This window comes from Tamandua tetradactyla, chromosome 14 (assembly GCF_023851605.1).
Source record: "Tamandua tetradactyla isolate mTamTet1 chromosome 14, mTamTet1.pri, whole genome shotgun sequence".
NCBI classification, from domain to species: domain Eukaryota; kingdom Metazoa; phylum Chordata; class Mammalia; order Pilosa; family Myrmecophagidae; genus Tamandua; species Tamandua tetradactyla.
Window position 1 is genome coordinate 50,000,238 of NC_135340.1, and position 27,172 is coordinate 50,027,409.

The 27,172-nt window shown below is 38.4% G+C and overlaps 1 protein-coding gene across 9 annotated transcripts in view; it reads right to left on the minus strand.

Annotated features, from left to right (window-relative positions):
* MEIS2 (Meis homeobox 2) overlaps window positions 1–27,172 on the minus strand; it is a 211,338-nt gene that overhangs the window by 4,123 nt on the left and 180,043 nt on the right. For 3 of the 9 annotated variants that reach the window (XM_077127405.1, XM_077127409.1, XM_077127410.1), the window contains exons 10-11: window positions 1,487–1,545; window positions 2–91 (exon numbers count right to left, since the gene is read on the minus strand). In XM_077127405.1, the coding sequence (XP_076983520.1) occupies window positions 2–91; window positions 1,487–1,545 (149 nt within the window). Of the gene's footprint in view, window position 1; window positions 113–1,405; window positions 1,546–27,172 lie in introns of all 9 variants that reach the window. The other 6 variants (XM_077127404.1, XM_077127407.1, XM_077127408.1 and 3 more) reach the window with 2 other exon arrangements.

The following is a 27,172-nucleotide window of genomic DNA, read 5'->3' on the forward strand; positions in this document are numbered from 1 at the left end:
CCTGCAGGCCGGATTCCCATGTGTTGCTGACCGTCCAACACAAAGCTCCCCATGGGCTGACCCTCTGGACTATACGCTGCTCCTTGGCTCACTGAAGGATCAAGAAGAAAACCTGATTGTAGTCATTCGAGGACACAGAGGAGAAAGAAGAAAAGACATACCAAACAATCAGCAATTGTTCCCGCTGCAGCACTAAAATGTTACACGCAACATCGTGGCTGGCCCTTTAAAAATGAGGTGGAGTTTCTGTGTGTGTTTTCATGACTGAGTAAAGGGATGTGGGGAGGTTTTACAAAGGTTCTAGAGGACAATGCACCAGTGCATTGGACAGGTGGGTCACCCTACGCAGCCTCTGCTTCATTGCTTATCTCTCCATTAGGGGGAAGAGGGGCGGGGAAGGAGGGGTACCCAATATATAAATATTGCGACATGCAATTTGGTGAGGATCTTGTGAGCCTGCCATCTCTGGTGGCTTAATAAAAAATTTTTCAGATCATACACAAACATTCGAAGCATAAGTACAATTTTACGAGGTTAAACCTACCCAATTAAACATTTGACTTTTACCCACACCAAAGATAATGTAAACACGGTAGACATGATATTTTAAATTGCTTTTTATTCCTCTCCAAAAGCAGCCCACCTCCACTAGTGGAACGATAGTTCAATGCTAACGGGGAAATTTTAACAACGGGTGAAATATCTCTTAAATTCTTTCAACTGTTGCCTCAGTTAAAATCACCATCAAGTTAAACGTCTTCATTAGTGACAAAAGTCATCACCACATGGGGAACATTTTATCCCACAAACCTTACTGCAGGACACCACAGCTCCTCAGTCAACTAAAGAAATGGGTATTTCAAAGGAGAATGAACCAGTATGGTTCTGAACTGCAGTATATATTAATGGTTTGAGAAACTGAGAGATAGTGTGAGAAAAAAGCCACGTGTGTTTTAGTGGGATGCATATGAAGCATTTTAAACAAAGGTAATAATCTTTTAATGAAAAATAATGCTGGCAGTGCAGCACATCAGGGTTTAAAAGAATATTATGAATAGTCAAAGTAAGTGAACGGATACAATGAGTTTCACAGCCAATGCTCCAGGACTGAAAGCAATGCATCCACCAAGGACTGGTAGGTAGCAAAAATGAGAGTGTGTGCTAATGATTGGATGCAGACAAGCAATGAGTAATTCCAGAGCTCACAGTCAAACAAACTGCTTGTGGCACTAATACTTGTGCCCAATTACCAATTCAGAAAGAAAATAAAAAACCGTTTCAGTAGAGTCAGGGTGGGAAATCTCCAATTAGCACCAATTAGTGAAGTTGCTTCCTAGAGCGGAATTCTGGGGACATAAAAAAAAAAAAAATTCTCCCAGAGTGCCTAGTGGAAGTATTTATTTACCAGGTGATGCAACTCCTGAAGAATAACTTGGTGAGGATTTGTGCCTGTGGCACTTGAATATAGACACTAGTTGGAACTTGCCTGCTCGATTTGACTGGTCAATCATGGGCTGTACAATTCTTCTCCTGGCATTAATAAACCTGAAACAGAAGAGAGAAGTCCAGTCACCAAACTCGGTTTCTGTGCTCTGCCAACACCTTGGCCTTAATGCTGCGAGAGAATGCAATACAGCCGAGCATTTACTGAAAAACACCTTTTATCTTTTAAATTAAAAGGTAATTTTCCCCTTCAGTGTTCAAGAGTAGTTGACTTGATCATCTCTATGATCTTATAGCCAACGTCAAGTGAACTTGCTAAAAAAGCTCAGGGAGCGGTGGTGGTTGGGCCGTTCTTAAGAAAAAACGTCGATTAATTTGTGATTATACTTTCTGCTTCTTGAACAAGTAGGAATCTGGTTAAAGTTCACAGGCTGGAGGATTGTCTTCCTTTCCCTAAACTCCCCATCCTAGGGAGACCCAGCTTCCCCTTGCAGCTGGCCATAAATGGAGTCCAGGCTCTGGCACTCGGCTTTCACAAGGTATTGTTAGGTCAGCAAAGCCATCAATTAGGCTGTCTGAAGTTTTATCACCAACACAGCAGTAATAAGTGCTGGTCAGAAAGACTTCTGCTCTTCGGCAACTCCTGCAGTTTAAGCCTGTAAAGTTAGGGGTCATTTAGAGGTCAGTGCCAGTTGGGGGCGGCCTTTCTAGCCTAAGCTGGGACACCCAGGGCAGAGGATAAGGTAACTGCCAACCATAAACCCAGCCACCTTTCAACCCACTAGAAAGAGACAGCCTCAGGTACACATGGTTGATATTAGAGCCCAAGAAACATTTTCAAATCAGGTGGTGGCTGAATTGCAGGAATGTGAAGGAGAAGCAGTTATTTCGTCTAGGAAGCCTGGATCTAATTTTGTTGGAAATCCAAAAATAAGTGCCTACTTCATGTTACTTTAATGTTTAATAATGCCCATCAAATATTCATGTACAAACAGAGTAAGATGATAAGAAATCTCCTTTATTTCTCCAAATTTAATAAAAACAAAACCATTTTCTACCATTGTGAGCTACCCTTGTCCCTGTACATTAATGACGTATATTCCCCGCACATTTGAGTTTACACACAGGACTCATCGGGGGTGTATTCTGGGGAGCAGGGAGGGGAGTTGCCTAGCACTCTGCCAGCTGTTCCTTAAAAATGTATCCATTTGTAGCATTTTTTAATATTTCCATTTTCAAATCTTAAGTGCAGGGGGACTTAATGATTAATGAGACGGTATGGGGCCACAGGCAGGAACTGAAAGCTCATTCTTTGAAATTAGCCAGAAAAATTCTAGTGTGTATTGGCAGCTCTGCATTCCAACAAAGCTGAAGTCCTGTTTCAGGACAGTCAGCCACACTTGTCTATGCCTCCTGTGAGCTGAGAAAGAATAGCTGCAGGAAAACCAAAGAAGTCTTTTGCATATGGTGTTTGTTTGCAAAACAATGAACTTTTTCATTATTTAAAGTATTGCTCAGTTGTCAAAAATGTTACACCCCTTCAAAATTGGAAGAGGTAAAGGGTTATGGAAAGCTTAAAAGAGTTGAAACTGCAAATTTATTCTCACTCTGTCACCTTATGTGATGCTGAGGCATATCTGACCAAATCACAAAGCCTTCCAGAAGAATCCTTCAATTCAGAAAAGGAACTTATTTACCCTTTGCCCACTGCTTTTGCTGGTACCACTGAGGAATGACCTGAGGTTTCTATCCCCAAGAACTCTTCTTAGCAGCTAACCAATTGAGATGATCAGGAGGGCCAGAGAAGCCTTTTCTCTCCTTGAAGTTTCTAACAGAGGACCCACATAGCAAAGGTTTTACCTCTTTTAATGTGCTGCTAAACCTGGTTTTGTTTTTTCCTATAGGCCAACTCTTTAGGCAATATGCATTGCTATTTTTTTCCCTTTTTAGTTTCACCCTTCTACTCTCTTATTATTTACATCTGGAGGTTGTTCCCTTATTTATGTCTTTCTCTCTCGTTCCCCCAAACACTCCCTTACTCACAGGGCTGCAAGGCATCATGGTTCTTAGTTCTCAGCAGGAGAACTCCACACTGTCTTCAAACAAATAATTACCGGGAAGGTTAGAGGTTCACTCAAAGGTCATTTCTTTGGATACTGGTCAGAATGTTTACATTAGTAAAAACGGGGTCCGCTCAAAAGATTGTTCAATAGGGGATACACAACAATGCAGAACATTAAAAAAGCATTTTGTGTCCTACCAGGTTTTTATAGAAGCACTGAACCTGGAAAGGCCGCTCCAGGATTACATTTTCAACTAGTTACCATGGCATGGACTGGATGTTCACCAGCGGTTATGGCAATGGCCTTTCTCTGCTCAGTTCTACTACACACATTTGAATAGATGCCTCTGAAGGTTTCCATTAGACCCGTTTACAGAGGTTAACAGAGATTTTGCTTTTTACACTTGGGTTCCATTTAGCCTTTCCGAATTTTTGTTCTCAAACAATGTATCTGATCCATATCACTATTTCTTGCCAGATTCATAATTCTGTCGCATTCTTTCAAGTTACACAGAATTTTTAAAACATATGGGCCCCAATTTTTTTTTTTTCCCAGAAATCTTAACATAGAACTCCTGCCAATTGTCAACTCCCCTGATCTTGGGATATCTTATAAATACCATAGATGTTATTATTGAAATGAACAATTAATGAGTTGACTATAAGAGAACTTTGGCATGAGAAATTAAAATTACCCTGGTGTATTGATGGCCTATGGGCCCTTCTTAGAAGCACACTGAAATATAACAAATGAAGCCATTTTTATAGTAGATTCTTAAAACATCAAACCAGGGGTAATTTTGTTTTCTTCAACATTAATATGATGAAATTTCCATCTATTATCGTGTAAAAAATTACACGACATGAATTTTTTTCCACTTCCTCTTGTCTACATTTCTTAATGACCTCATCCTGTGCTCAAGTAGTAAACAGAATATGCAAGTTTTTGTTTTACTTTAAAAATTGAATGTTCTAAGGTGAAAATCAACTGATCTTAAATCTTTCAAGGACCAAGCTCCATTCATATGGAAAAATGCAACTTGCTGATTCAAAGACAAAATACTTGTCTTAAAAAGGCTCAAAAGGTTTCTTGGATATTAAATGGTCTTACAAAATATCATTTTGATGAGTTAAGTGTAAATGAATCAGACACATATGGATTAAGTTATCCTTGAATTTCACACGGGTTTAAAAAATAAGGGGAAAAGAGGGTCTTGGCAAAAAATATTTTGGACTTTGCCAAACCCAAAACATTTGAAAAATTGCTGAAGACATCCAACTAACCAAAATGCAGCAAGCTGCACCCAACTTTAATGAAAAACTCCACAAGTTATTTCTAATCCAAAGGCTGTTAGGTTTTTCATCTGTATCTGATATTAAAAAAATCTCTAAGTTTTAATATCATTCCAGAATGATTTTTGAAGTTGAGGACATATAATATACTTCTGTATTGGTATAAACAATTTAACCCTAAGTAATAAAGTCTTCTTGGACATCAATAGTTCTTAAAAATATTCCAAGGTCTGTACAACTTGTGTGTAAAATATGCCATATATAATATATGCCATAAATAAAATGTGCTAGTGAGCCTGGTGCTTCATCCAGATTTCACTTAGAAAAGATTTTCATTAGCCTCATTGTGACTTTTTTAAGGGCTACAGATAATTCCATTAGTGACTCCTTAGGGAATTAGTACCCTAAAGTGTGCTAGTCCCATTGATTTGTATTGAACCCAAATTAGTATCCAGGCTTACAGAAAAGCTCTGGAGAATATCTTCTAAAACCATATACTTATTCCCTACATTAGACTTAAAGAGAAGACGCTTTACTGTATATGATTCTTTAAAATGATATACTAAGAATACTAGCTTAAAAATAACTTAATTATAGAAATAAATTCAATGACTTTCCAAGAATCATGAGGCCTTTCTGAGTCAACTCAGAAACAAAAAAAGAATACATTGAAAAAGAATAAACTCAAGATAGGAAAATATCATTGAAATCCCATCTTGCTGGAGAGATGGCTCCTGGGGAGCCAAACTTTTTGGTTTTGCATACTTTTCTGTGACTGAAATCTGACCATCGTGATTTTTCTTTTAAAGGCTTTTCACTCCAAAGCATATTTCAGATTGATAGAAGTAGGCTTAGGTGTCATTCCTGATTGTTGATTGGTTTCTTTTCCTCCCCCCTTCCCCACTTTGTAAATGGCTGATAAATCCCTTCTTTCTGGTTCACTAACTTCATGCCACACCTGGTAACCAACTCCTTTCGGCAGCATTCTTTTTGTTAGAAAGTGCAAGCCTCAGTGGAGTCACCTGGAAAGCTGCCAGTCTTGAACACTCTGAGGAGGAATTAAGAAATGCTAGAACTGAGGCTCTGTATGGATTGGTTTGGTCAAGGAAGGGAGCTCAACTATTGAAGAAGGAGCAGATCAAGTTGGAAAAGGTGTTGTAGGCAGCTCAGTGACCAGGGACCTGTTAAAAAATGAAAAACCTTGCTTGTCTACTTTCCCCAGCCCTGAGAATGATCAGTAAAGGAGGGTGCTTAGTCACCAAGCTTGCTACCGTTGGTGTTTCAAACAATGAAGCTTCAACCTTGCAGGTCAGTTATCAAATTTCTTCATTTTTTCTTAGCTCACACACAAAAGTAAGTCTTTTTCTGCTCTGTGGTTGTGATTAAAGCTGGAGAGTTCTCAGTAGGGTACTTTAAAATGGTTAAATCAGTGAATAAAGCAGGTTTAATGCCTTTGAGTGTGTATTAAGGACACAATTGACTGAATTATGTGGCAAACATGTTTTTCACTGGTGGCCAGACCATGGGTCTTTTTTCACAACTGTGCACAAAACAAAGTACGTAAATGAGATTCCTGGGCTACTTGGGGACACATTCATGGTGCATAATTTTCCTGACCTGGTTTAATTTATAATTTGATAGAATGCTAGATTTGCCCACAAAACTAAAAATACATTTGCAAATATTCATAAACTAGTTATAAAGTGAAAATATGATATTAATAATTGCAAACAATTTGTAGCTTTATGAAGATACCTTAAGTAGCAGAATATTCCAGGATATAAAAGGCCCTTGGCAAAATAATCAAGTAGGTTTTGCTTATCTTCGATGACCTTCTACTGGGTTATTTCAATAGTCTTCCTTTAATCTAATTCTTCCCTAATGAGGGCTCACATAGGTTCTTTACTAAAAATCCCTACTTTGGGCAAGCCCTTTTTGGTTACTGTCCCATTCACCAGACTTTTGAATAAAACAGCATGATAAAGAGCTCAGACTCCTATTCTCTGCCCTCTACTTGCTGTGTGACTTTGGACAAATCTATTTACCTTTCCCAAGTCTGTTTGTTCCCTATCTAAAAACTGGGGAAATAATTGGACCAAGGTTATTTAGAGGAATAAAGAAGATATTGTATGTAATATCTTGGCAGAGTGCCAGGGACACATAGTAAGGACTCATTAATTGTTAGCTTACCCCAAAAATGTACTCTTAGTTTGCCAGACTGCTTTGACAAATAGCACACAATGGGTTGGCTTAAGCAAGGGCAATTTATTGTCTCACGATTTCAGTGGCTAGGAGTCTTGCTTCCTTCCAGCTAGAAAGCTTGCTTCTTTCCAGGACTGCTAGCATCTGGTACAGTTTTACTGCAATCCTAAGATTTACTTGGCTTGTGCTGTGCCTCATGTCACATGGCAATGTCCTCTTCTTTTGCTTCCGGGTTCCAGCTGACCTCCTACTTCTCTTTGTGGCCTTCTTCTCCTCTGGCTTGGAATTTCTTTACTTCAGAAGACCTCCAGTAATTTAGCCTAAGGCCCACCCTGTGTATGTTGGGCCACACCTTAACTAAAAATAACATCTTAAGAAGTCTTATTTACAATAGGTTCACACCCTCAGGAATGTGGAATGATTAAGGAAATGTCTATATTGGGTCATATAATTCAGCCTACCACATGCTTCTATCCAATGCCCCCTCCTGAAGAGCTCTGTTCTCTCATTGGTAATAATTAGGAATATGTGGATGACTGCTAAACAAATCTAGGGTAGGCTGATAACCGGGTAATAATGTGCTGTGTCTCTACAGGTAGAATGTTTCCATGTGGTATGGTCTTTCTAGGATCACAGATTAATCCAAATGTATAATTCTCTGGTGGGAATTTTAGATGCTGGTGCCAGTTGATGTATAAAGTGGGGTTGGGGGAAAGTAACGGGTCTAGCTATTTTGGAATCACACTCCCTAAGTGGTTTTCTAGAACTTTTCTACTCTGTGTTCCACTGACCAGAAGTAGCAACATCACCTTCGAGTTTATTAGAAATTCAGAATCTTGGGCCCCATCCTGGCCTTAATGAATCTGCATTTTAAAAGATCTCAAAGTGATCTATGCACCTTTAAGTTTGAGAAGCCCTGCTCTAGATCTCACATACAAAAGAAAATGATCTAGTTCTGTGCCTGAAATAGAAATTTGCAAAGATCAAGTTTTATAGTGACTCTTAGCTATGGACTCTAAGCTACAGCCTAAACAATTTTTTAATCACTTGCCTTTGGCAACAAACAATTTGTAGTAATTTAGTTCATTTCATTCCATCTGAACCTCTTGAAGGAAAAGTTGGGCCAATATTTTTTGGCGAAATTGCTCACAGTGGTTCCTTTCAGGAATGGATAGAGAGAGGATGGTCGAGTTTTTTTTCCCATATAATTCTGTATTGTTAGTGTTTTTAATAAGTACGATTTTTTTTTATAATTAAAATTTTAAAAAGGTGACCTGGAAAATTTGGTGTCTTATTTGACTAAGGTTTATATGGCCAATAATAGAGACTTTAAAAATAAAAGTGCTTGAGAAATTTCTACACAGATAGGGAATTATCTTTTATTTCCTTTATAATACTGAGCTACAATAAACACTATTCTGTGAGTATAATCACACCCGATGGCATGTAACAAAATATCCCAGCAGGTTATGATTTTGAAGCACTATTACTCTTACAGAATGCCATCAGATTATTCATATGTGGCTATTTATCATGCACTATAAAAGTGATCTTTCAAAGCTACTTGAAAGCAAGGGAGGAGAAAACACTCAAACTTCCTTAGCTATTCATATCTAGGATCTATCCTCTTAAAGATAAAATACTAAGTCAATAGACATAAGTTGCAGTATATTACCTCATCCTGTACATGATTTATTGCAGATGGAAATCAACTAGAAACTGAATTACTTTGAAAGTTTTACTATGGATATTAAAATTCCAGATCTATATTCCTACACACCTGATAGTGCTTCTGAAAGCAACTTTCTGCAGACAGAGAAAACACCCCTATGACTTTATTCCACTCCATCAGTACGGAAAGAAGGAAGGATCATTTTTGAATTACCAATTATATGTTCATCATTCAAAACACTATAGCCTGACTGGGCTTTTAAAGTCAACCTATCACTTGATAATCGGTTACATCCATTCTTAGCCAATTCCCATTATTTTCCTAGCCATTTACTAATTCACTCTAAGAGGAGAAGATCCCCACAAATTCAGTATCTTTTTAGCTTTCATGATCATCTTTGATTGGAATATTAATTCTCTATTATACTTCTCAGTGGAAACCACCTAAGCATTAACTTGCCAAAAATGTACCAAGCTGTTTAGCAATTATGTATTAGGTATGTTTGAAGAGATCAAGGTGCACTCACATGTCCTGTGCTATGGATATCTCTCTGATTAGCTTGTCATCTGCTCGGAAGAAGATGTAGGCTGATTCTCCCATACAGTCTAGCAGGCCAGCTGTTAGCTGCCTGTCAAGCCCTCAAGTGGACAAGTAGTCCAGGAGCAAAAATGTCACTCCTTTGATCTGGCAAGGAGCAGCTGCTGATTTATAGAGTAGGACTTTGTTCTTCCGTTCTATTTTACTTTCTTTCCTAAGGCAGAACCACAAAATCCAGGAGAAAAAAAAAAAAAAAAGTGCCGTTCCCAGCAACATCAACAAGCTCTGACAACTGCAACAGGGTTTTTCTTGGCCCTAACAAAGCTCTCAGGCATCTCCTTTGACGCTCACCTTTCCTCCTCCTCTTCCCTCCACCCCCCCACCAGTTTTTGCAATGCGGTAGTTATTGTTTAATTCAGCTTCTGTAAATGGAATGGACTGTGGCCAGCAAGCCTGGGGCATAAACACACCTGTATGAAAGAAGCCTTATTGTAGCAACCATCTACAAGCAAGCTCACATGAACCACGCGTTCCTGAGTTCAGAAAGAATGCTCCATTTTTTCTGACAGCAAATTTTACCCTGAGTGAGCTTCTATTTTTGGTGCCACCAACCTATGATGACCACATTTGAACTGCTTCCTTTGCAATGGCATTAGACTCTTTAAACCAAAAAGAAAAAAAAGGATTAGGCAGGAAATATACATCTTCTAAATCTTTGTGCAAACAGATCCATCAAAAATGTTTATTCATATCTATCTATAATAGCAATCATTAAAAGCTGAATTAAATGTCCAGGAAGATTTTTAGCAAATGCAATATCAAAGATGCTATAATGTTGATTTCATTGCCACTGATTAATACTGACAGGCTTTCCTGAGTAACATGTAAGGAAAACAAAAACAAAATCTACATAAGCCATGTGCATTGTCTTGCTGAGATTTAAAAACCGCTTTCACATGCATGATTCTGTTCTCAGCGGATAAATCTGTAAGGTCAGAGATGTCCTATCAACCAAATGAGACAAGCAACAATGCAGGCTTGAAGTATACTTTGAGAATACATCAGCCACATGTCTGTATGTATATGTATGGGTATATATGTTAGTATACGTATGTGTGTGTATACTACACATATATTAAACTAGACCACAAACTTGGCCAAAGACAAATTCATTAATATATGGCTAGGTTTCCTGTGCTTCTGCTGGAGGAAGGGTCTACGATATTTGGACAGATAATCACATGGGTCAAAGGAATTTTCCAGGGGAATATGGGACCACTGAAGACTAAGAAATAAAGAAAACAAAAGAACCACTGCTAAAAATCTTTGCTTCTTCTGGGGCCCTCAGTTAAACCACTTTCTAGAGTTTTCTCTCATGTCCCCTTTCTACTTTTCCAGGGGGAATAGAGATTTTTCTCAGTCTCATTTCTTGCTTTTATCCTACCTTGCCCTTTGGCCAGTCAAAAGTTACTAACACCCACCTACTCCATGTTCAGAGTAGAGGCTTTCTCTATGGGGGGGCGTGTGTATCTCAATGACAGCCTGGGTGCAGGCTCTTTCAATGATAAAAATATTAGAATTAATCTGAAGGCCCATAGTAATCTGCGTGTCACACATACAGATAAATCTCCTTTACATGCTTAACACAAGACAAATTTAACCACAAAATAGAAGACCAAGTTGTAAGTTTAACCACAAAATATAAGACCAATATATAATATATTATGTGTGATTTACTCTCTATATATGTATCTATTTAAAAAACTGAAAACTTAGCTCATGACCTTAAAGATTTCTAATGTCAATAGCCACAGAAATGAAATGAAAATGCAATTTGAGAACACCTGATAAGTACAAATGAACATAGAACACACTCAGTAAATAAGTGTAACGGGGTCATTAAAGAAGCCAGGTGGAGGTTAATAACTGAATTCTTGGAGGTGGAAAGTTGAACCAAATTAAAAGAGCACAGAATATTGGAAAGGAAGGAAAGATGGAAACGTAGACGAAATTGCATGCACGAAGGCAACAAGGCGAACACCGGACCGATTCTGTGCCAAGGAGGATGACAGCACTGTCTCCCGTTTGGACTGGGGAACATGGAACATGGCTATAATTAACAAACAAGATGGCAGCGGTTCTTTTCATTTTTTAATTTTTTGTAACTTTTTATTTTGAGATCATTTCAAATTCACAGGACAGTTGCAAAGATAATACAAAACCCATACAGATAACTCCAACATATTCCCCATTAGACACCCAGATCCACCAACTTTTAATGTTTTACCACATTTGCCATACCATTCTTTATCTATCTATCTATCTATTTATCTTTCCATTCAACCATCTATGTGGTAAGGTTTTTGAATGATAAATTAAGTTAATGAAATTCCAGAATGGTAGAATAATAAAATAAAATATGGTGTTTGAGGAAGATCTTTTCCAAGAACTACATATTGGGATGAACTGGTGAGAAGCCGGAACCTGAAAAGGCAGAAAACCATTGTCTAATCCAGTCAGAGGAAGAAATAAAGTGAATTAAGATTAAGGTGATAGAAATGGAAAATAAGTGGGACATTTGGTTTAGAGAACTGCTGACAAATTGTGTTGAGATGGTCATGGAGAGATGCAACTATAAAAGAAATTAAGAGAATGAACCTGAAACTCTAAAAATATTATAGTCTACAGTTGATGAATACTAAAAATTGAGAAGGATCTCTCCTGATGGTTGTGGTGGGGAGATACAAACTCAAATTTTCAATCTGACAAAGGGACTTTCAGGCTGAGATGCTACATCGGTCACCCAAGGCATGGGACTAAAGAAGAGTGAAAGGTCAGAATGAAGAGACTTCTTCAAAACCCTCTAATCTCTTCAAAACTATATGAATATTCTACAGCTGCAGCAAGTATAATAAACTGCCTGGCCACTTAAAAAAAAATTACTTCCTCTTCATGTATTCTTTAGGCTCTAGAAAATCCTTGATCTGATAATGGCTGGCCAAACCAACTGACAGCAAAACCTCTGTGACTGTGGCCTTTTATCTGGTCAGGGCCAGTTTGCTTTCTTTTAATCCTGAGATCATTTGTGTGACTAGAGTTACAAGTCCATTATCATTAACATGTTTCACTGCCTGTTGCTACAAGTGTGTCCCACTCCGTACAAAGCAAGGGTAAGTTTAGTAATGGAATTTATCAGAGAGTTTTAAAAATTGGATAGAGGAAAATACTACCAGATGGGGGGACTGTGCACCTATAATCGCATAACGCAATCAAGGGCAGGTTTTCTCCAAGTAGTGACACCTAATTTAGAAGAGAATTGCTAGGACAAAGTGTTATATATTTAAGAGGGACTCCATTAAGTGTGACGGCTTCCAAACTGTGTCCTCTCAGACTAGATTATTCTTTTCAAATGGGCTTCTAAGGTGAAAAATATAGCACCTATATTTCACCCAAAATGGTGTGGAAACAAATGGTTCTCTAGCGTCTACTCTTCAACTCAGACCAAACCAACCGGACACCAGCAATCTAAAGCCAGTTGGTGTTTGGAGAGAAGGTGCTATGCATGTGAATGCCCCCGTGGCCCTTTCATTTGCCTGTAGGGGTTCCTTTTTCTAAAGCAGCAGGGGACACTTCAGAAGACCAGATTGGCATCCCAGAAGTGTTTAGATGGACCAAGCTCTTATCCTTCTTTCAGTTCTCCTGCTGGTTCAAAGAAAGGATGTGGCAGAGGAGACATGTGGAGGGAAGGTGGCAACATTCTTAGGGTCCTTTATCAATACCACTGCTTTCTTTAAATTGTAGTTCGGTTGCTTGTTTGAAAGGCTGAGATTTTAGCACTTTTAAAGGAACCATAAGTGAGAAATCTCCTAGGTGTTAAGCTTTAGGAGTGGCTTCAACCCAAAATATGCAGAAATGAGATTAAAACACAGAGTTAAGTAATATTAAGAAAAAGATCCAACAAACAAAATATCATAAATATGCATATATGTTATAATCTTTCTGTAGATTTTACAAACATGCTTTAAACCAAATGCTATTTAACCAGTTTATATTGGCATTTAGTAAAGGCGCTGATGGAAAAAAAAAATCAAAGATCTGAAATTTTTGAGTCACTTCAAATAAACCATAGCTATAACAACTACAGATCTAACAACAATCTTTTAAGATTATTATTAAAACATATTCCATTACGTCGGGAAGCAGAAAAAAAAGATCTATTCATGAACATATGACTTAATGGCCTCACATTCATAGTGTTCAAACATCAAAGACCAAATTCCACATAAAATTTCCTGACTGCCTTTACTTAATGACAAATTAAACATCTTTTACTTTGATTTGACAGCCAGGTAGCATTCTGTATCTTCTCCAGAGATGTTATATGCCGTCTTTCCAATGTGACGGTATTATTACCCACAAAATTTTTAGCATCATCCTGTAATCATAAAAGACATAAAATATATCTTTATAAACCACAAGAGACCTAGCAAAGCAGCAGTTACGCCACATCTGCTTTAGTCCTTAAATATTTTAACTTTAGAGGGTTAGTTAGTGGATTTTTGTTCTTGATTTGCAGAGAAATAAAGTCATTAACCCTTGTATTCTGACATTCTATATAAAGCAATAGTTTCCAATAGGCAAAGAAGTAAACCCATTGTATAGCAACTTGACAGAATCTTTACAGCATATTCAGATTTCACATCTCTTATCAGAATTTCCTAACGTGGTTTAACCTAACTACTAGAAATAGAAATGGCGGCATTTGAATTTGAAAATGGAGATTTTCACAGTAAAGATAGAATAACATCACCGTCTATCAGAAACAATTTAATTGAGAAATTGGCTTAACGGTCATAGGTTCTTATTTTGGAATCAGGTAATGCACAAAATAAAAAATATCTAGTTAATAAGGAAGTTAATGTGTTAACTAAGTAGGGCCACACTCTTCTCTCTGCATGGATTGTTCTTTCTCTAGTGGCCATCTGGTCAACATACCCTTCAAAAGCCTTAACAGAGGGCATTTCTTTGAGGGAACTTCCATGATTCCTCAGTCTGATTAAAAAGTGCCTCCTCAATTAGTATTAGCACCCAGCCAATACATCCATCACAGCATTTATTGGATACCACCGTCACAATTTATCTGACTGCCTTTTCCACTAGATATTCTTACTGAGCAGGGACCACATGTTTGGTGAACAAACAGAATAAGTAAATGAAAACAAGGTTTCTTCATCTTAGAAATAACTTAGAATTGAGAGTTGGGCGGCTTTAGGGGTTTCTTGCCCTTATTTTACACACGGTATCACTGAATTCCTGATGAAATGCTCTGCCCTGAAGTGGAGCAAACTAAGACAGGAAATAGCTGGTTTCCTGGCTCTGGTCCAGTTATCTTTGCACTCAGAAACAACTAAAAGACATTAAGGGTAGAGGCTTTAGGTTAAAGGTGTGTCCCTACCTGGGCATCAGAGAATTTAGGTAAATCTTGGGTGCAGGTATGAAAGAGAAGAAGGGTTTGACTTGGCAGAAAGTGGGCATCAGGCGCTCTCAGACTGGGGAAGAGTTTACAAAGTATGTGATATATCTATACTGGGGCATGATAATTGCGGTTGGCTTGAATGGAGAGGGTAGCCCGAGAGGAAGGGGAACTGAGGTCAACAATGTATTATGCAGATCATGTGTAGGTATATGTTTGTGTGCGTGCTGGGACAGAGGAACCAAGAGTGTGAAGTGAAGAATGAAGATTTGCGAGACAGAGAAAGCAAAGAAGAGTAGAAACTTTCTAAAATATTTTTTTCTCATTATATCTTTCTAAAGAAGTGGTTTCCAAAATGTGCTCTAAGGGATACTAGTATCTATGCATGCTTCTCTGAAATAGGAGTTTTAGGTCAAATAAGCACAGGGAAATGTTAACTTAAACAAAGTAAAGGTGCTTTATTTTTTGCTGCAGATTATGTCGTAGTCCTTAATAGGCTAATAAATATTATGAGTTAGCAAGAGAGAGTGATAGCACAAATCAGTTCCTAACTTTAGTTATTAAGATATTGAGGTGCACAAAAGTTCTAGACTTGAAAAATACAAAGCAGCATTCTGGGTTTTAACATAAGTTGCATTTTTAAACCATTTATCAGCTTGAAAATAAGATTCTTCCAAATCAGACCTAGATACAGAGAACTGTTTGTAGAACTCTTGTTTCATATCTTACCTCCTCATAACTCTACCTCCCAAGATTATTATAAAATCTTACTACCCTGTAGACCTTTGACCCCAAAAATGCACAGACTGAAAAGGTTCTTCAGAACTTTTTTGTCTCAGAGGTAATTTGATCATTAGGGGATACTTCAAGGCTAGGATGTTTTCTGTAATCTTCACCTTTATCTACTTTTCTCATTTTTCCCCCACACAATCAAAATGAAATAACTGGGTATTTCACTCTGTCTAAAATTTCTGCTTCCAAATAACTGTTAGAAACCGAAGAATAATCTTTAAATATAAGATAATTTTTGTTTTTGCAACACCCTCTGCACACTTCATTAACCAGACCTGTGCTCAGGCTCTGGTCATCTAACTTTAGCATGTCTCCTACATATGCTGGAGATTCAGGCCTGAGCGAGAATGAGAGTGAGTGGGAGAGAGAGACCTGGGGGGTGTTAAGGGGATGGAGAACTGAGAAGAGGAAAAGAGTCAGGGAAAAAGAAAGTGCAGCTTTGGGTAATGTTCATCAATGTCCACCAACAATTCTACTTTCTTATTTATAAAGCCTACAACTTCAAAATCAGCTTTTATTTATAACTGTGTTAAACGCCACCTGCCTGCCCTCTGCCCCTCGCTGTCCCGGGATGAGGTCGGCCTGGGGGAGAAGGGCTCTGGTTCTACAAGCAATCCTGTCATTCAGGCTAACAGCAGTGATTCACTCACAGGAGGCAAAAATGACTCAATTGTTGGGCTTATTGACTCCAGGGAGAGCAGCTCCTCTGTCATTACTGCGGAGTGCAAACACCCTGAGCTCTGTTTTGGTCCACTTAAAATTACTATTTGCTGTGAAGGATTGGCAAAGCAATTCTTAAAATGATGGGGGTGAAAGTCAGGCAAGCACCATTATGGGCTTTTCCTTTCGTTGAAAACAGAAGTAAGCAGTATAAGACACGTTCTGATCCTGACCCACTTATTTAACCTTTTTTCACTTTGCTGTATTAACATATATTAACTGGCTATATAAGCCCTAGGGGGGCTAAAAACCTCATGACCAAATTATGGTTCCATTTTCATGGGCAACCTCTCCTTGGGTGGAAATTAAATCTCAATATAAATACATTTTAGGTCCACACAGAATTGAGGAGGAATGCCAAAAAACAAATGCTGAACAACAGTCCTGCAAAGACCACTGCAACCATGGAGCGGTTGGGTAAATTACACACAAGAGCAACTATTTTAAAGAACCAAATAAATTTAATTAAATAAGTCACAAAATTATTTTCCCATCTCTTATCTACTCCCCTTGGTTAATATCCATGACATACTGATGCTGCATAATTGCTCTTCTGGAATGCTGCATCTCAGAGCCGTAATGAGCTGCCTTTGCACAAAGGCAGCGAAAGTGGTTTCCCTACAGAGTTATCTTCTCAATTATTTATACTTGCAACACTTTCACATAATGGCAGTTTTAAAATCAAACAAACAAAGCAAACCGTACAATAAAGGAAGGAGACAAGACGGTGCAGGGACCTTTTCCTTTCTTTTATGAACACCAGAAGGGATGGACAAGCCACATAAAGTCAACTGAATTGGTTCCTCCGAAAGTCTCAAGGGCCTTGCAATCAATGACATCAAAGCATGTGGAGAGTGCCACCACGGCGAGGGATTAAACAAACTCTGCCTACGTGCCTGGCTTTTACTCTGTCATATCTAAATACATAAAGGAATGCAAACTTTATTTTTTCCTTTTGTAAGCTTGTCTTTGAAAATTCCCAATCAGAAGACTTACTGCCCACTCCCACTTCCTAAAAAAAAAAAAGTGCTAAACTGTCAAAATGACGTCACTGTAAACAAAAAACGATGATGTGTGATGCAGTCATCCCTCAACTGTGGAAGGTGGTTGCCAATTTTTATGGTGCTTGTTTCCATCGTTCACACCTGTCTTTGATTAATCACTCAGAAACTTACTATACACAAGGGGAAAACATCTCTTTGGTAGTTAAACTCTATTTGGACATACAAATTACACAAAGGGTGTACTTAAACCTTAAGGCAAAAATTATAATGCTATCTCCTATTAAATTAGGAATCTATTTGAAAAGAAATACATCAAGCTCTGTGAATTATTTGGTTCAGTAGCTTGTTCAGAGTACCTGCTCAATAAACGTTAGCAAGTTGACTTTTCCAACTTGGTCCATAGACCAACTGGCTGAGGAATATATATTCTAAAAATTAAAAGTGAAATTCTGACACAAGTTGGACCTATATAAAATCTAGACTTAGCCTAAGATCCTCCATTAAGTAAGCATAGGTTCCAGATTTTAAGATTTAAGTACAATCTTATACTTAAAGCATGATTCCACATCAAATAATGACCATTAATCTCTCTGTAGTGAAAGATATTCATTAACAGTGCCACTGAAATGGAGTTTTTATATCACCTACAAGGTATTTCCAAGTAACAAATGGCAAAACAACTATTTCCTTAAAATTCTGCACAGAACAATTAAAAAGACACCATAAGTTAACAACAATTTTAAAAAATGCCAAGTCTTTCTTGTGCATATATGCCTATATGCACACACACACACGAATTTAGCATACACACACTCATTTTGCACGAATGTGCCTTGAGATTTTAAGTCTCTCCCATCTTGACTGTCTCAGCTGAAAAACAAAAAGCATAAGGAAGATGCTTTTTCAGGCACACAGGTACTAGTCAGGAAAGCCTGAAGGAAAACACACACTATGCTGAAAAGAAATCAGATCTTAATCCATAACCTGAGAACAGGCTGCATTGGGGTCATCAGAGGAGAGCAGTTGGGACTGAGAATTCACCCATCCACCACCTTGTTTTGCTTTACCCCTGGGAATCAAATGAACCAGATGACACACTGTGGCCACTTGCTACCATTTCAAGCTGTTCTTGGGCAGGGACAGGTAGGAATGAGCCATACTTTGTTGACTACTTCCTTTGTTTCTGCCACTCTCACCTCCAAGGTCAAAGGGACTGGTGGTGTGGTTTAAGAGGTAGCACTCCTGAGGGGGATGGACCCAATTCTGTTTATCAATATTAAAGTGGTGCCCTACTTTTTGGCCTATCAGCAGCACAATTTACCTGAAAATGATATTTTAAAAGTGTGTGCATATGTGGTTATGGACTGGACAGAGGAAGGCAGCGAACGGTAACACAAGTAGACTGCAACTATGGTAAGTAAACTCTCAAGACAGAAGTATTAAAAACATATCTTTGCTGCAAGCAAATATAAATGTGAATGGATGCTGATACATTGCAAATATGCTATGACATGCATAACGTATTTTTCAAAGACACTGATGCAATAACTATTGTGCTATTAATTAAGCTATGAATGTTCTGTAAAATGTTGAGATTTAGAAGCATGTTGGGTGGTTCTTATATTTTCAAACACGGGTAAATTCTGAAGGGAGGTTCTGAGATACTATGAATAAACTCCAGTCCATTTGAAAAGAGCTCTCTCTTTGGCAGTAAAAACAGGTTTAAAGGCCAGTAGATTATGGATGGAAGAGCTTTGGTTCTGAGTAGTTTTGGAGCAGAAAACCAAAAGCTGACTTGGGGTTATAAAAGGGTGTGGCTTCATCCCTATGAGGGTTCCTGCTCCCCTGAACAGAAGTTGCAATCTTGGCTTGAGGGCAGTAATATTATATGGTCCTAAATTCCCAGATGTGACAGATTCATAAGAAACCTTAACCTCTACTTTTTTCCAGCTTTCCTCAACCGCAGCGATAGACTCTCAGTATACCAGCCAATTAGCCAAGCATTAAAAAAACCCCACAAATCCATACCAATAGCTTTGCAGGACAAAAAGAAAGAAGTGTGAAGTAAACAATCATTGCTTTAAACTATCTGATCCAGGATATTCAAGAGTCAAATTAAGTCAGAAAATGTTATGACTGAAAAAAAAAGTAAATATAATCAAAAGAAATGACATCTCTCTCCTCTTTGTTGTAATCATCCCATGTGTTTTCTTTTGGGTTTTGGATTTTAGTTCACCTTGATGCAGCCTTCAGCTTACACTTGACTGGTGGCAAATCTGATAAGGGGTTGGCACAAATAGGCTGAAATTGGTTTGTAATTTGTTTTGCAACTTCCCCTTCCAGATAAACATAATCTAAGAACAACGTCTAAAAAAAAAAGAAAAATGTTGTATTTACTTGTCTTGTTCTTGGGGACTTTTTTCTTCTAAATGTTCCCTCAGGATGCTGGGTTGCAACCTAGAAAAAGCTTGGATTTCAGTTTTATTCTCCAAGGCATTCTACTCTTCAACTGGGCCGTGTGCGAGGAGGGAAGCGCTCCACCTCACTGATTTAATTAGCAGGATTCTTTTCATTATTATGGGGATTTAGTTTCTTCTTGCCTTTCAGTGTTTGGGAAACACTGATTTATGTTTTATATTTTGAAGGAAAATTTATTGTTCTTTGACAGCTGAGGTGCTGTAAATCCCCAGCACTGGAGGGACCCTAGGGAGGTTTCTTCCTTCTCGGAAAACATTGAAGGGTGAGAGTGAGAATGATGCAGACCTACTTTGCCAACTAATAAAAGTGATCTGGTCCTTGCCTACCCGTCTAAGTGTTGCCGTCTCAAGGGCCCCCCTCTGGCTGTGAGGAAGAGTATCAGCAGCCGAATGTCTTTCCCACCCTCCTCCCTCTGATCGTTATGCCAGCAGGAATCCATCCCATTCCCATTTATGAATGGTGGTATTAGTAGGTTGATCCCTAACTGTGAATCACCGATTCATTTAACTGAAGCAACAGTCCATGAACTTTTGGACTGGATTTAATCTCTTGATTAAATGGAACTCATTGAATTAAGTGGTAGAATGTACTGTACTTATGAGGATGACTGTAGCTGAACCAAATATTAGGGAAAATTTTCTAAATATAAGTCCACTTATGGGGGCAATAAAATAAAATATCTGAAGTTAGTAGTATAGAAAATTGGGCTTGGATGGTCATCAGTTTTCTATTGGGTGATCACTCTTCTAAACAACACAGTCCATCAAATTCTGTCTTGGAGAAGTCAAACATCCAGTGAAAACTCTGGGAGAATCTCAGCTAATTTACGTTTTAGGTGAAAAATTTCAGAATCTTAGAGTTTAACGGTGAGGAGATGACTATGCCATAAGATGAAGGAATCTTAATGCCAGAAGATTAGCTATGGGTTTGCAGAAAGGAAGCTTTGGGCTCTTCCTTAAGGGATTCTGATAGCTGGAGATAGAAGGATAAAAGGAAGGACCAAATAGCAGATAGAGAAAACTACTTGAGTAATAGCACAGATAGAGCAAGTATTCCTAGTAAATATGCTTAGTAGAAAAAGTACTGGATTGGAGTTAGGAGAGAGATTTGAATCCTGGATCCTGATTGTGCAATTTATTAGCTGTTTGAGTTCTCTGAATCATCAACCTTCCTTTGTAAAATAGGGATGATATTTTATTGTAAGGATTAAATGTCTAGCCAAGTGTTGGCAAATTTGGAATACCATAAATTTCTAATGATTTATATACATTTTAAATCTTGGGAAATGCAATCAGAAAAACTCCCAATATTACCAAGAAGTGCTGGTTAGTGGCTGCAGTGGCTGAATCATAGCACTCATTTCTACTATCTACTATCACTTAAACATCTTGAAAATTTATTTTGCATTATTCACTTGTACTGAGCCATTATTTTATCTGAAATGAACCAGGATTGGAATGTTATGTGAAAAAAAAGTATTAAGTCAGGTATTTTTGTTAGGTTTTGTCTTTTGGGGTATTATATATTTTTCACTACGCTGGCATGGATGGGCATAAACACATAGGTGGGTCCTTGTTCAGAGGTCTCCATTATTCATCCAAAATATTGAGTCATATAGGAAAAACATGCTTATTCTATTCATTTTACCTTAGAAGTTGAGGACAAAGGATGCTAAGCTATCTAATGGTTGGATGATGGATATTAATGCTAGAGATTTCAGTCCCAGAAATACTTAGCAAATTAAACCTCTGTTCACCAGCCATCCTTCCCCCCCATCCCCCTTCTCAGAAAACATCAAAGGATGAGGGTAAGAATGATGCAGACCTACTTTGCTGACTAATAAGTAACTGGTCTACTAAAACTTTTTTGCTTTGAACACCAGTGTGGGATGGAGGTTCTATGTATGAATCACAGATGGGGGAAAAAAGACCTTCATCCTGAGTTTTGGATGATTATTAGTCCTCATATTTATCAATGGAAGAAAACAGAAATCTAATCCTGAGATAGTTTATAAAGGTTATAATTTCTGAATCACTTGTGTTCTGAGGGTAATATAATTCAGAAATTACGTGTTAATCAAGTCCTCACTTAAAAAAAGGGAAACTACTACAGAAGTCACATGAAGTTAATGTTGCTCTAAGTTCTTTATCTAGAAGGGAAATGTGATGGTTTCAAACTGTCATGTACCCTAGAAAAGCCATGTTCTTTAATCCTCATTCAATATTGCCAGGTGAGATCTTTTTTTATTGTTTCCATAGAGATGTGACCCACCCAATTGTGGGTGGTAACTTTTGATTAGATTGTTTCCATAGAGATGTGTCTCTACCCATTCAAGGTGGAGGGAACCATTTTGGAAAAAGTTTTAGAGCCAACAGAATCAACAGAGTCCACACAGCCAGAGACCTTTGGAGATGCAGAAGGAAAACACCCAGGGAAGCCTTATGAAATGAGGACAGAAAGCTAACAGACTGTCACCACAGGCCCTCCCAGCTGAGAGAGAAACCCCGAACTTCATCAGCCCTTCTTTGGAGTTAAGGTATCTTTCTCTGGATGCCTTAATTTGGACATTTTCATGGCCCTAAAACTGTAAACCTGTAACTTAATAAATTCCCTTTTTAAAAGCTGTTCCATTTCTGGTATATTGCATTCTGGCAGTTTACAAACTAAAACAGGAACTGACCAATCCAACATACACAGATGATGGTTCACATTTAACCAACACTTGGGACTGGAAGGTAATAGGAGATCCTCTGTTCTATCAAGATAATCACATCTCAGAAGGTTTCTGAAGGATCAGAAATAAACCACAACCCCAGTGTTCAGTTTCAACTCTGAAGATAAAATAAATCTAGTATATTTTCTCTTTGTAATCGAAAATGGTATATAAAGCTCTCTAGGATGCAACCCCATAGAAAAAAGCTGCCAAACTACTTTGGATGAATTTTTAATGAGGTGTTTGGCCTGGTGACAGATATTACCAAGATAAGATGTCCTACAATACCTGTGAAATATGAATTGACTCAAGAAACTTCATGTAGTTCCATGGATTATTATCAATCACAGAGCCAAAAGAAGGAACACAGAAAACAAAATGAGAGATGATCAGTTCTAATAGAACACAAAGTACAAACATGCATTCTGCTCAAGTGACCATCATTTAGCTTGCTTTGTAAGTCATTAACTACACTCCAGACTCAGCTTTCTTGATGAACAATGCTATTTTATGTGATTCCAAATAATTCCAAAGAATTAGTCTTTATATCATTTTCAAAGGAAAACACAAACAAGGCTCTTTAGTCTCTTGCTTTAGCTTATGGATTTGAAGGCTACTTTCTGACTCACTATCCTCCTTCTCTTTCTCCTTTTGACCCGATAGGGGAAAGAACTTGGTTTACCAAAATTGTGCCCCATCTTTTGGCTTGTTCCCAAACTTCATATTTCAGCACCATGTAGTAACAGCTCTATACTTAAAGCACATTATTGAGACTGATATGCCAATGACCCAGCATCTCTGAAAATACGAAATTTGAGTGAACCTGCCAGCAGGCATTAAAACAATAAGAAGCAAAGACCTAAGTGCTGATCTGAAAGCAAAGGGAAAAGCAGCTTTGTAGAGAAATCAAAGAAAGCAAAATGAGAAAGTTTTTAAAAAATGATTTAGTTTGTTCTTAAGAGTGAGTGCCCAGCTGTGGGAAGCCTCACCCTCAAAGACCAGGAATGGAGATAAAATACCCAAGTATCCACAGAGTCCCAGGGTCAATGATGTGGACTGATATGGACGTTTATATGCTTATATAACATTTGGCTGAGGTACCCATTTTCTTTTGGCAGGGCTGTCTCTGTAGAAAGCTCTACAGGATAATGGCGCATACATGGAAAAGAACATGAAATAGTAGTAGGGCGAGTGCTAGGTTCAGAATCGGACACTTGGGTATAGCCCTGGTCTGACACTTATGAGCTTTGCAACACAGCAAACCATCAAACCTTGGAAAACCTGCATTTCCTCATTTTTTAAAAAAGGAAATCACATAAACCTTGTCTACATCACAGGACTGATGTGATAATCAAATGCGACAGAATGTATAAGAATGCCTACAAAATTTAAGGTGGTGGTAAAGGGATACTTCATTAAATAATCAAAAGGTATTTTTCACCTTACCTATATTTTATTCCCAAGATCCTTTCTTAAGGATCCTTTCCTATTTTTTTGAATATCAAGTTTTATGGGAGTTCATCTAAGAAGACAAAACAACAAAAAAATCCTAGCGGGGTATAAATTAACCTTGTTTTCTCTCCATCATTAATATTCTGTATGAAATTGCATATGTCCCTTTGGGAACCTCAGATTTTCCCATCTTTATAATAAACATAACACAACTTTCTATGCACTGTTTTCAATTATTTAGAAGAAAGTTTCCTGAAATATAAGCCCTTATTATAATCTGAAATTATGAAAGTCCTCTAAAAATGGAAAAAAACCCCTTCAACTCCAGACAATATTCATTTTTATGCATTGCCAGTCTCCTTATCAACAATATATCACAACTCTGTCTGCAGCAATAGAAGAAAAACAAGCTGCACACACAATATAAAATGAGTTCAACTGCCGATCACAACAGGTACTTTTAGTGTCACCTGAATTAAGGCCACTATGCTAATAAACCAAAGTATGAAACCACGAAAGTATAGCAGTTTGCCAATAAGCTTGATGTTTTCAAATCCTGACCCACTTTCCCTTATTTTATTTCTAATGCTATCTCCCCTTTCTCGTATTCTTTGCCCATATATGTTCCTTCTGCTTAGAAAACACTACTCAATCAATGTGTGGGTTAGATACCAGGCTTATAGAATGCATGTCTCCTACTAGCCAGTTCATGACCACAATACATCCTTCAGGAAAAGTCAAGCTATGTACCCTTGCATGATCCAAGCCATGTTCTTTTCTTCAAAGCAATAACTCTGCACTGAATTAACAGCTCTTAAAGTGCATTAATACAGTAACAATCCTCACAGAAAGTGGTGGGCTATCACTAGCTGAGCTGACATTCTTTGGTAAGACCAAAGAAGCGTACCGATATACACCCCATGCTGGGGTGGAGGTGGGACAGGGTGGCGGGGATGGGGAGAGGAATATGCATATTTGGGGCAAGGAGAAAAAAGCACCAAATTAAAACTATGAACCAAAGTCTTTCTTCACCGAGCCCTGTCTGTTTCCCCAGCACACGAAAAAACCCCTATCCCAAACCCCCTTCTATAAATGCTGGCAGCACTGGCTTTGTTCACCTTGACACACTCAAAAGGAATGCACAGAACAATCGTCTTAAATAGCAAACCACGCCATGTAACCTCCCTCTGTACAGGTTTGGCTGAAATGTCTGTGGGAAAAGAAGCTGCAGAGAATTCAATGAAACATAAGCAACGACAGAACCTTTCTATCCTCTTCAATTACTCAAAAACGGGAAAGGAGCATCATTTTCAAAGGAACAAATACTACACAAGACATGCCCTTTAAATCCTTTTTAAGGTTCTGTGACCTGTGAAACTATCTGCAATATTGCAGGAGAAAGCCCTTTCCTGAATAAATGCCCATGTTTTATGTGTACTGTATTTGCTAATCATTACTTCATAAGCAAGAGTAGATATACACTGGGACTATAAATAATGGCGGGAATGTAAAAGTGAATTGATCTGTCTGGCTATCTAGTAATACTCCTGGCACAAGACCAGTCTTGAATGGCTGCCAACTACCACAGAGCCAGCCAGTGATTTGTCTGGGGGTCCTGCCCTGTCAGGCAGAAAACAGTCTTAAAGCTGAACTCCCACCACTGTGCAAACTGCCTACAGCGTGGATGTGAACATTCCTGCAGAGTCCCTTTTCACCAAATTAAACTAAAAATCACATTTAAAAAAAATCAGGGAACAGAGAGCAAAGAAAAACTAAAACCAAACCAAATTAGAGAAAGGAAAAAAAAAAGCACCTTAATAATCCAAGTCAGGGGAGCGTGAGAAAAAAAAAAGACTACACATCTCCAAGCATCCCAAATTATAAAGGAGGTCAGTGAGAAGTGGGGCATGATCCCCAGAGGCTATTCCAGTTAACTACAGAGATTTGCCACAAATCTCAATCTGACTCTCCAAACTTGACCACGATTCGCCACAGGTCAAGAGCAGAGCTGTCAGAACCTACCTACGGAGGAAGAAACTGTGCAGTCCTCACCAGAGGAAGAAACCACTCAGTCCTCAGCATTCCAGCAAAAAGGCCAGATGAACTGGATTACCCAAACCTCAGCATGGATGGACTGCCGGACAAAGAAGTGGGGCTGGCTAGGCAGCAAGCCCAACAACCAGAAGTATATTTTAAATCTCCTCTGCAAATGCAGATGCCATTGAGGGTTGATCATCCCCCTTAATTCCCACCCAGACCCCCAGCTCCACTCTGCTCTCCCTTCTGGAGCTGATGAGGCCGGTCCCTGGACTGGTGGCATGAACCGCTTTTCCCTGCTCGTCAACAAGGCAAGACAACGTGGGCAGCACACTCACCTAGAGACGCCTTGCAGGGATGCAGTAAGGGCCTGTCTGGCACTGTCCCTTGTATCCCTCAAGGCTGTCTCCCAATCTCTTTGTATGACCAAGCCCTGGTTCAAACTGAAAAAAGAGTTAAAGAGAAAGAAGATCGAGAAATGGAAAGAAAAAGAAAAACGAAAGGAAGAAAGAAAAAAGAAAAAGCACAATGAAAGGAAAGGAAAAAAAAAAAGGAGGAAAAAAGAAAGTCCCATGAAATGATGAGCTCTATTCAAGCTCTGTCTCTGCTAGGTGCGCTTGACACATGGGTTTCAGTCAGATCAGGGCTCCGCCTGAGTTTATTATACATGCGCAATATACTTCCGGACAGATAAAAGTAACAGAGAAAGCTTTCATGGAGATAGAGGGGTGCACCCGTGTGAACCAAGAAGTTGCTAATTATTTAAGAATTGGCAAGTTGAATTTCCTCAAAGTGATGCACGTTCATGGCTCAGAGACCACAGAAGGGTGAGGCAGCTGCTTTGTTTGGATATTTTTAAATTTTTTTTAAAATTGAGTTTCATAAATACCAACCAAATTCAAACAAAACTGATTTAGATTTCACCTCATCACTTAAAATATATTTTGTTGAGTACAGTCTGTGTAGTAATCCTTTGCTATACTTTAATTTGGTTTTAATTTTATAGGCCCTGTTTTAACTGCATATCTCCAGACCTTTATTTCTCTCACAGCTCTTAGCAAAATGGTAGCTCATAAACACAAGCTCTGCTGTATAGACTTTGCATTTCATCCCAAAGTATTTCCTTTTTTATAGCTGTGGTCTTTCCATCTTAGTGCTGTGAGCTTGGGTCACAAATCTCTCTGCTATTCCAGTGTGTGACATCTTCGCTCGTTTGCCGCTGCTCATTAACAAACAATACTGCTGTGAAATTGGTTTAATGACAAAGTAATAAAATTGCTATTCTGCTCACAGA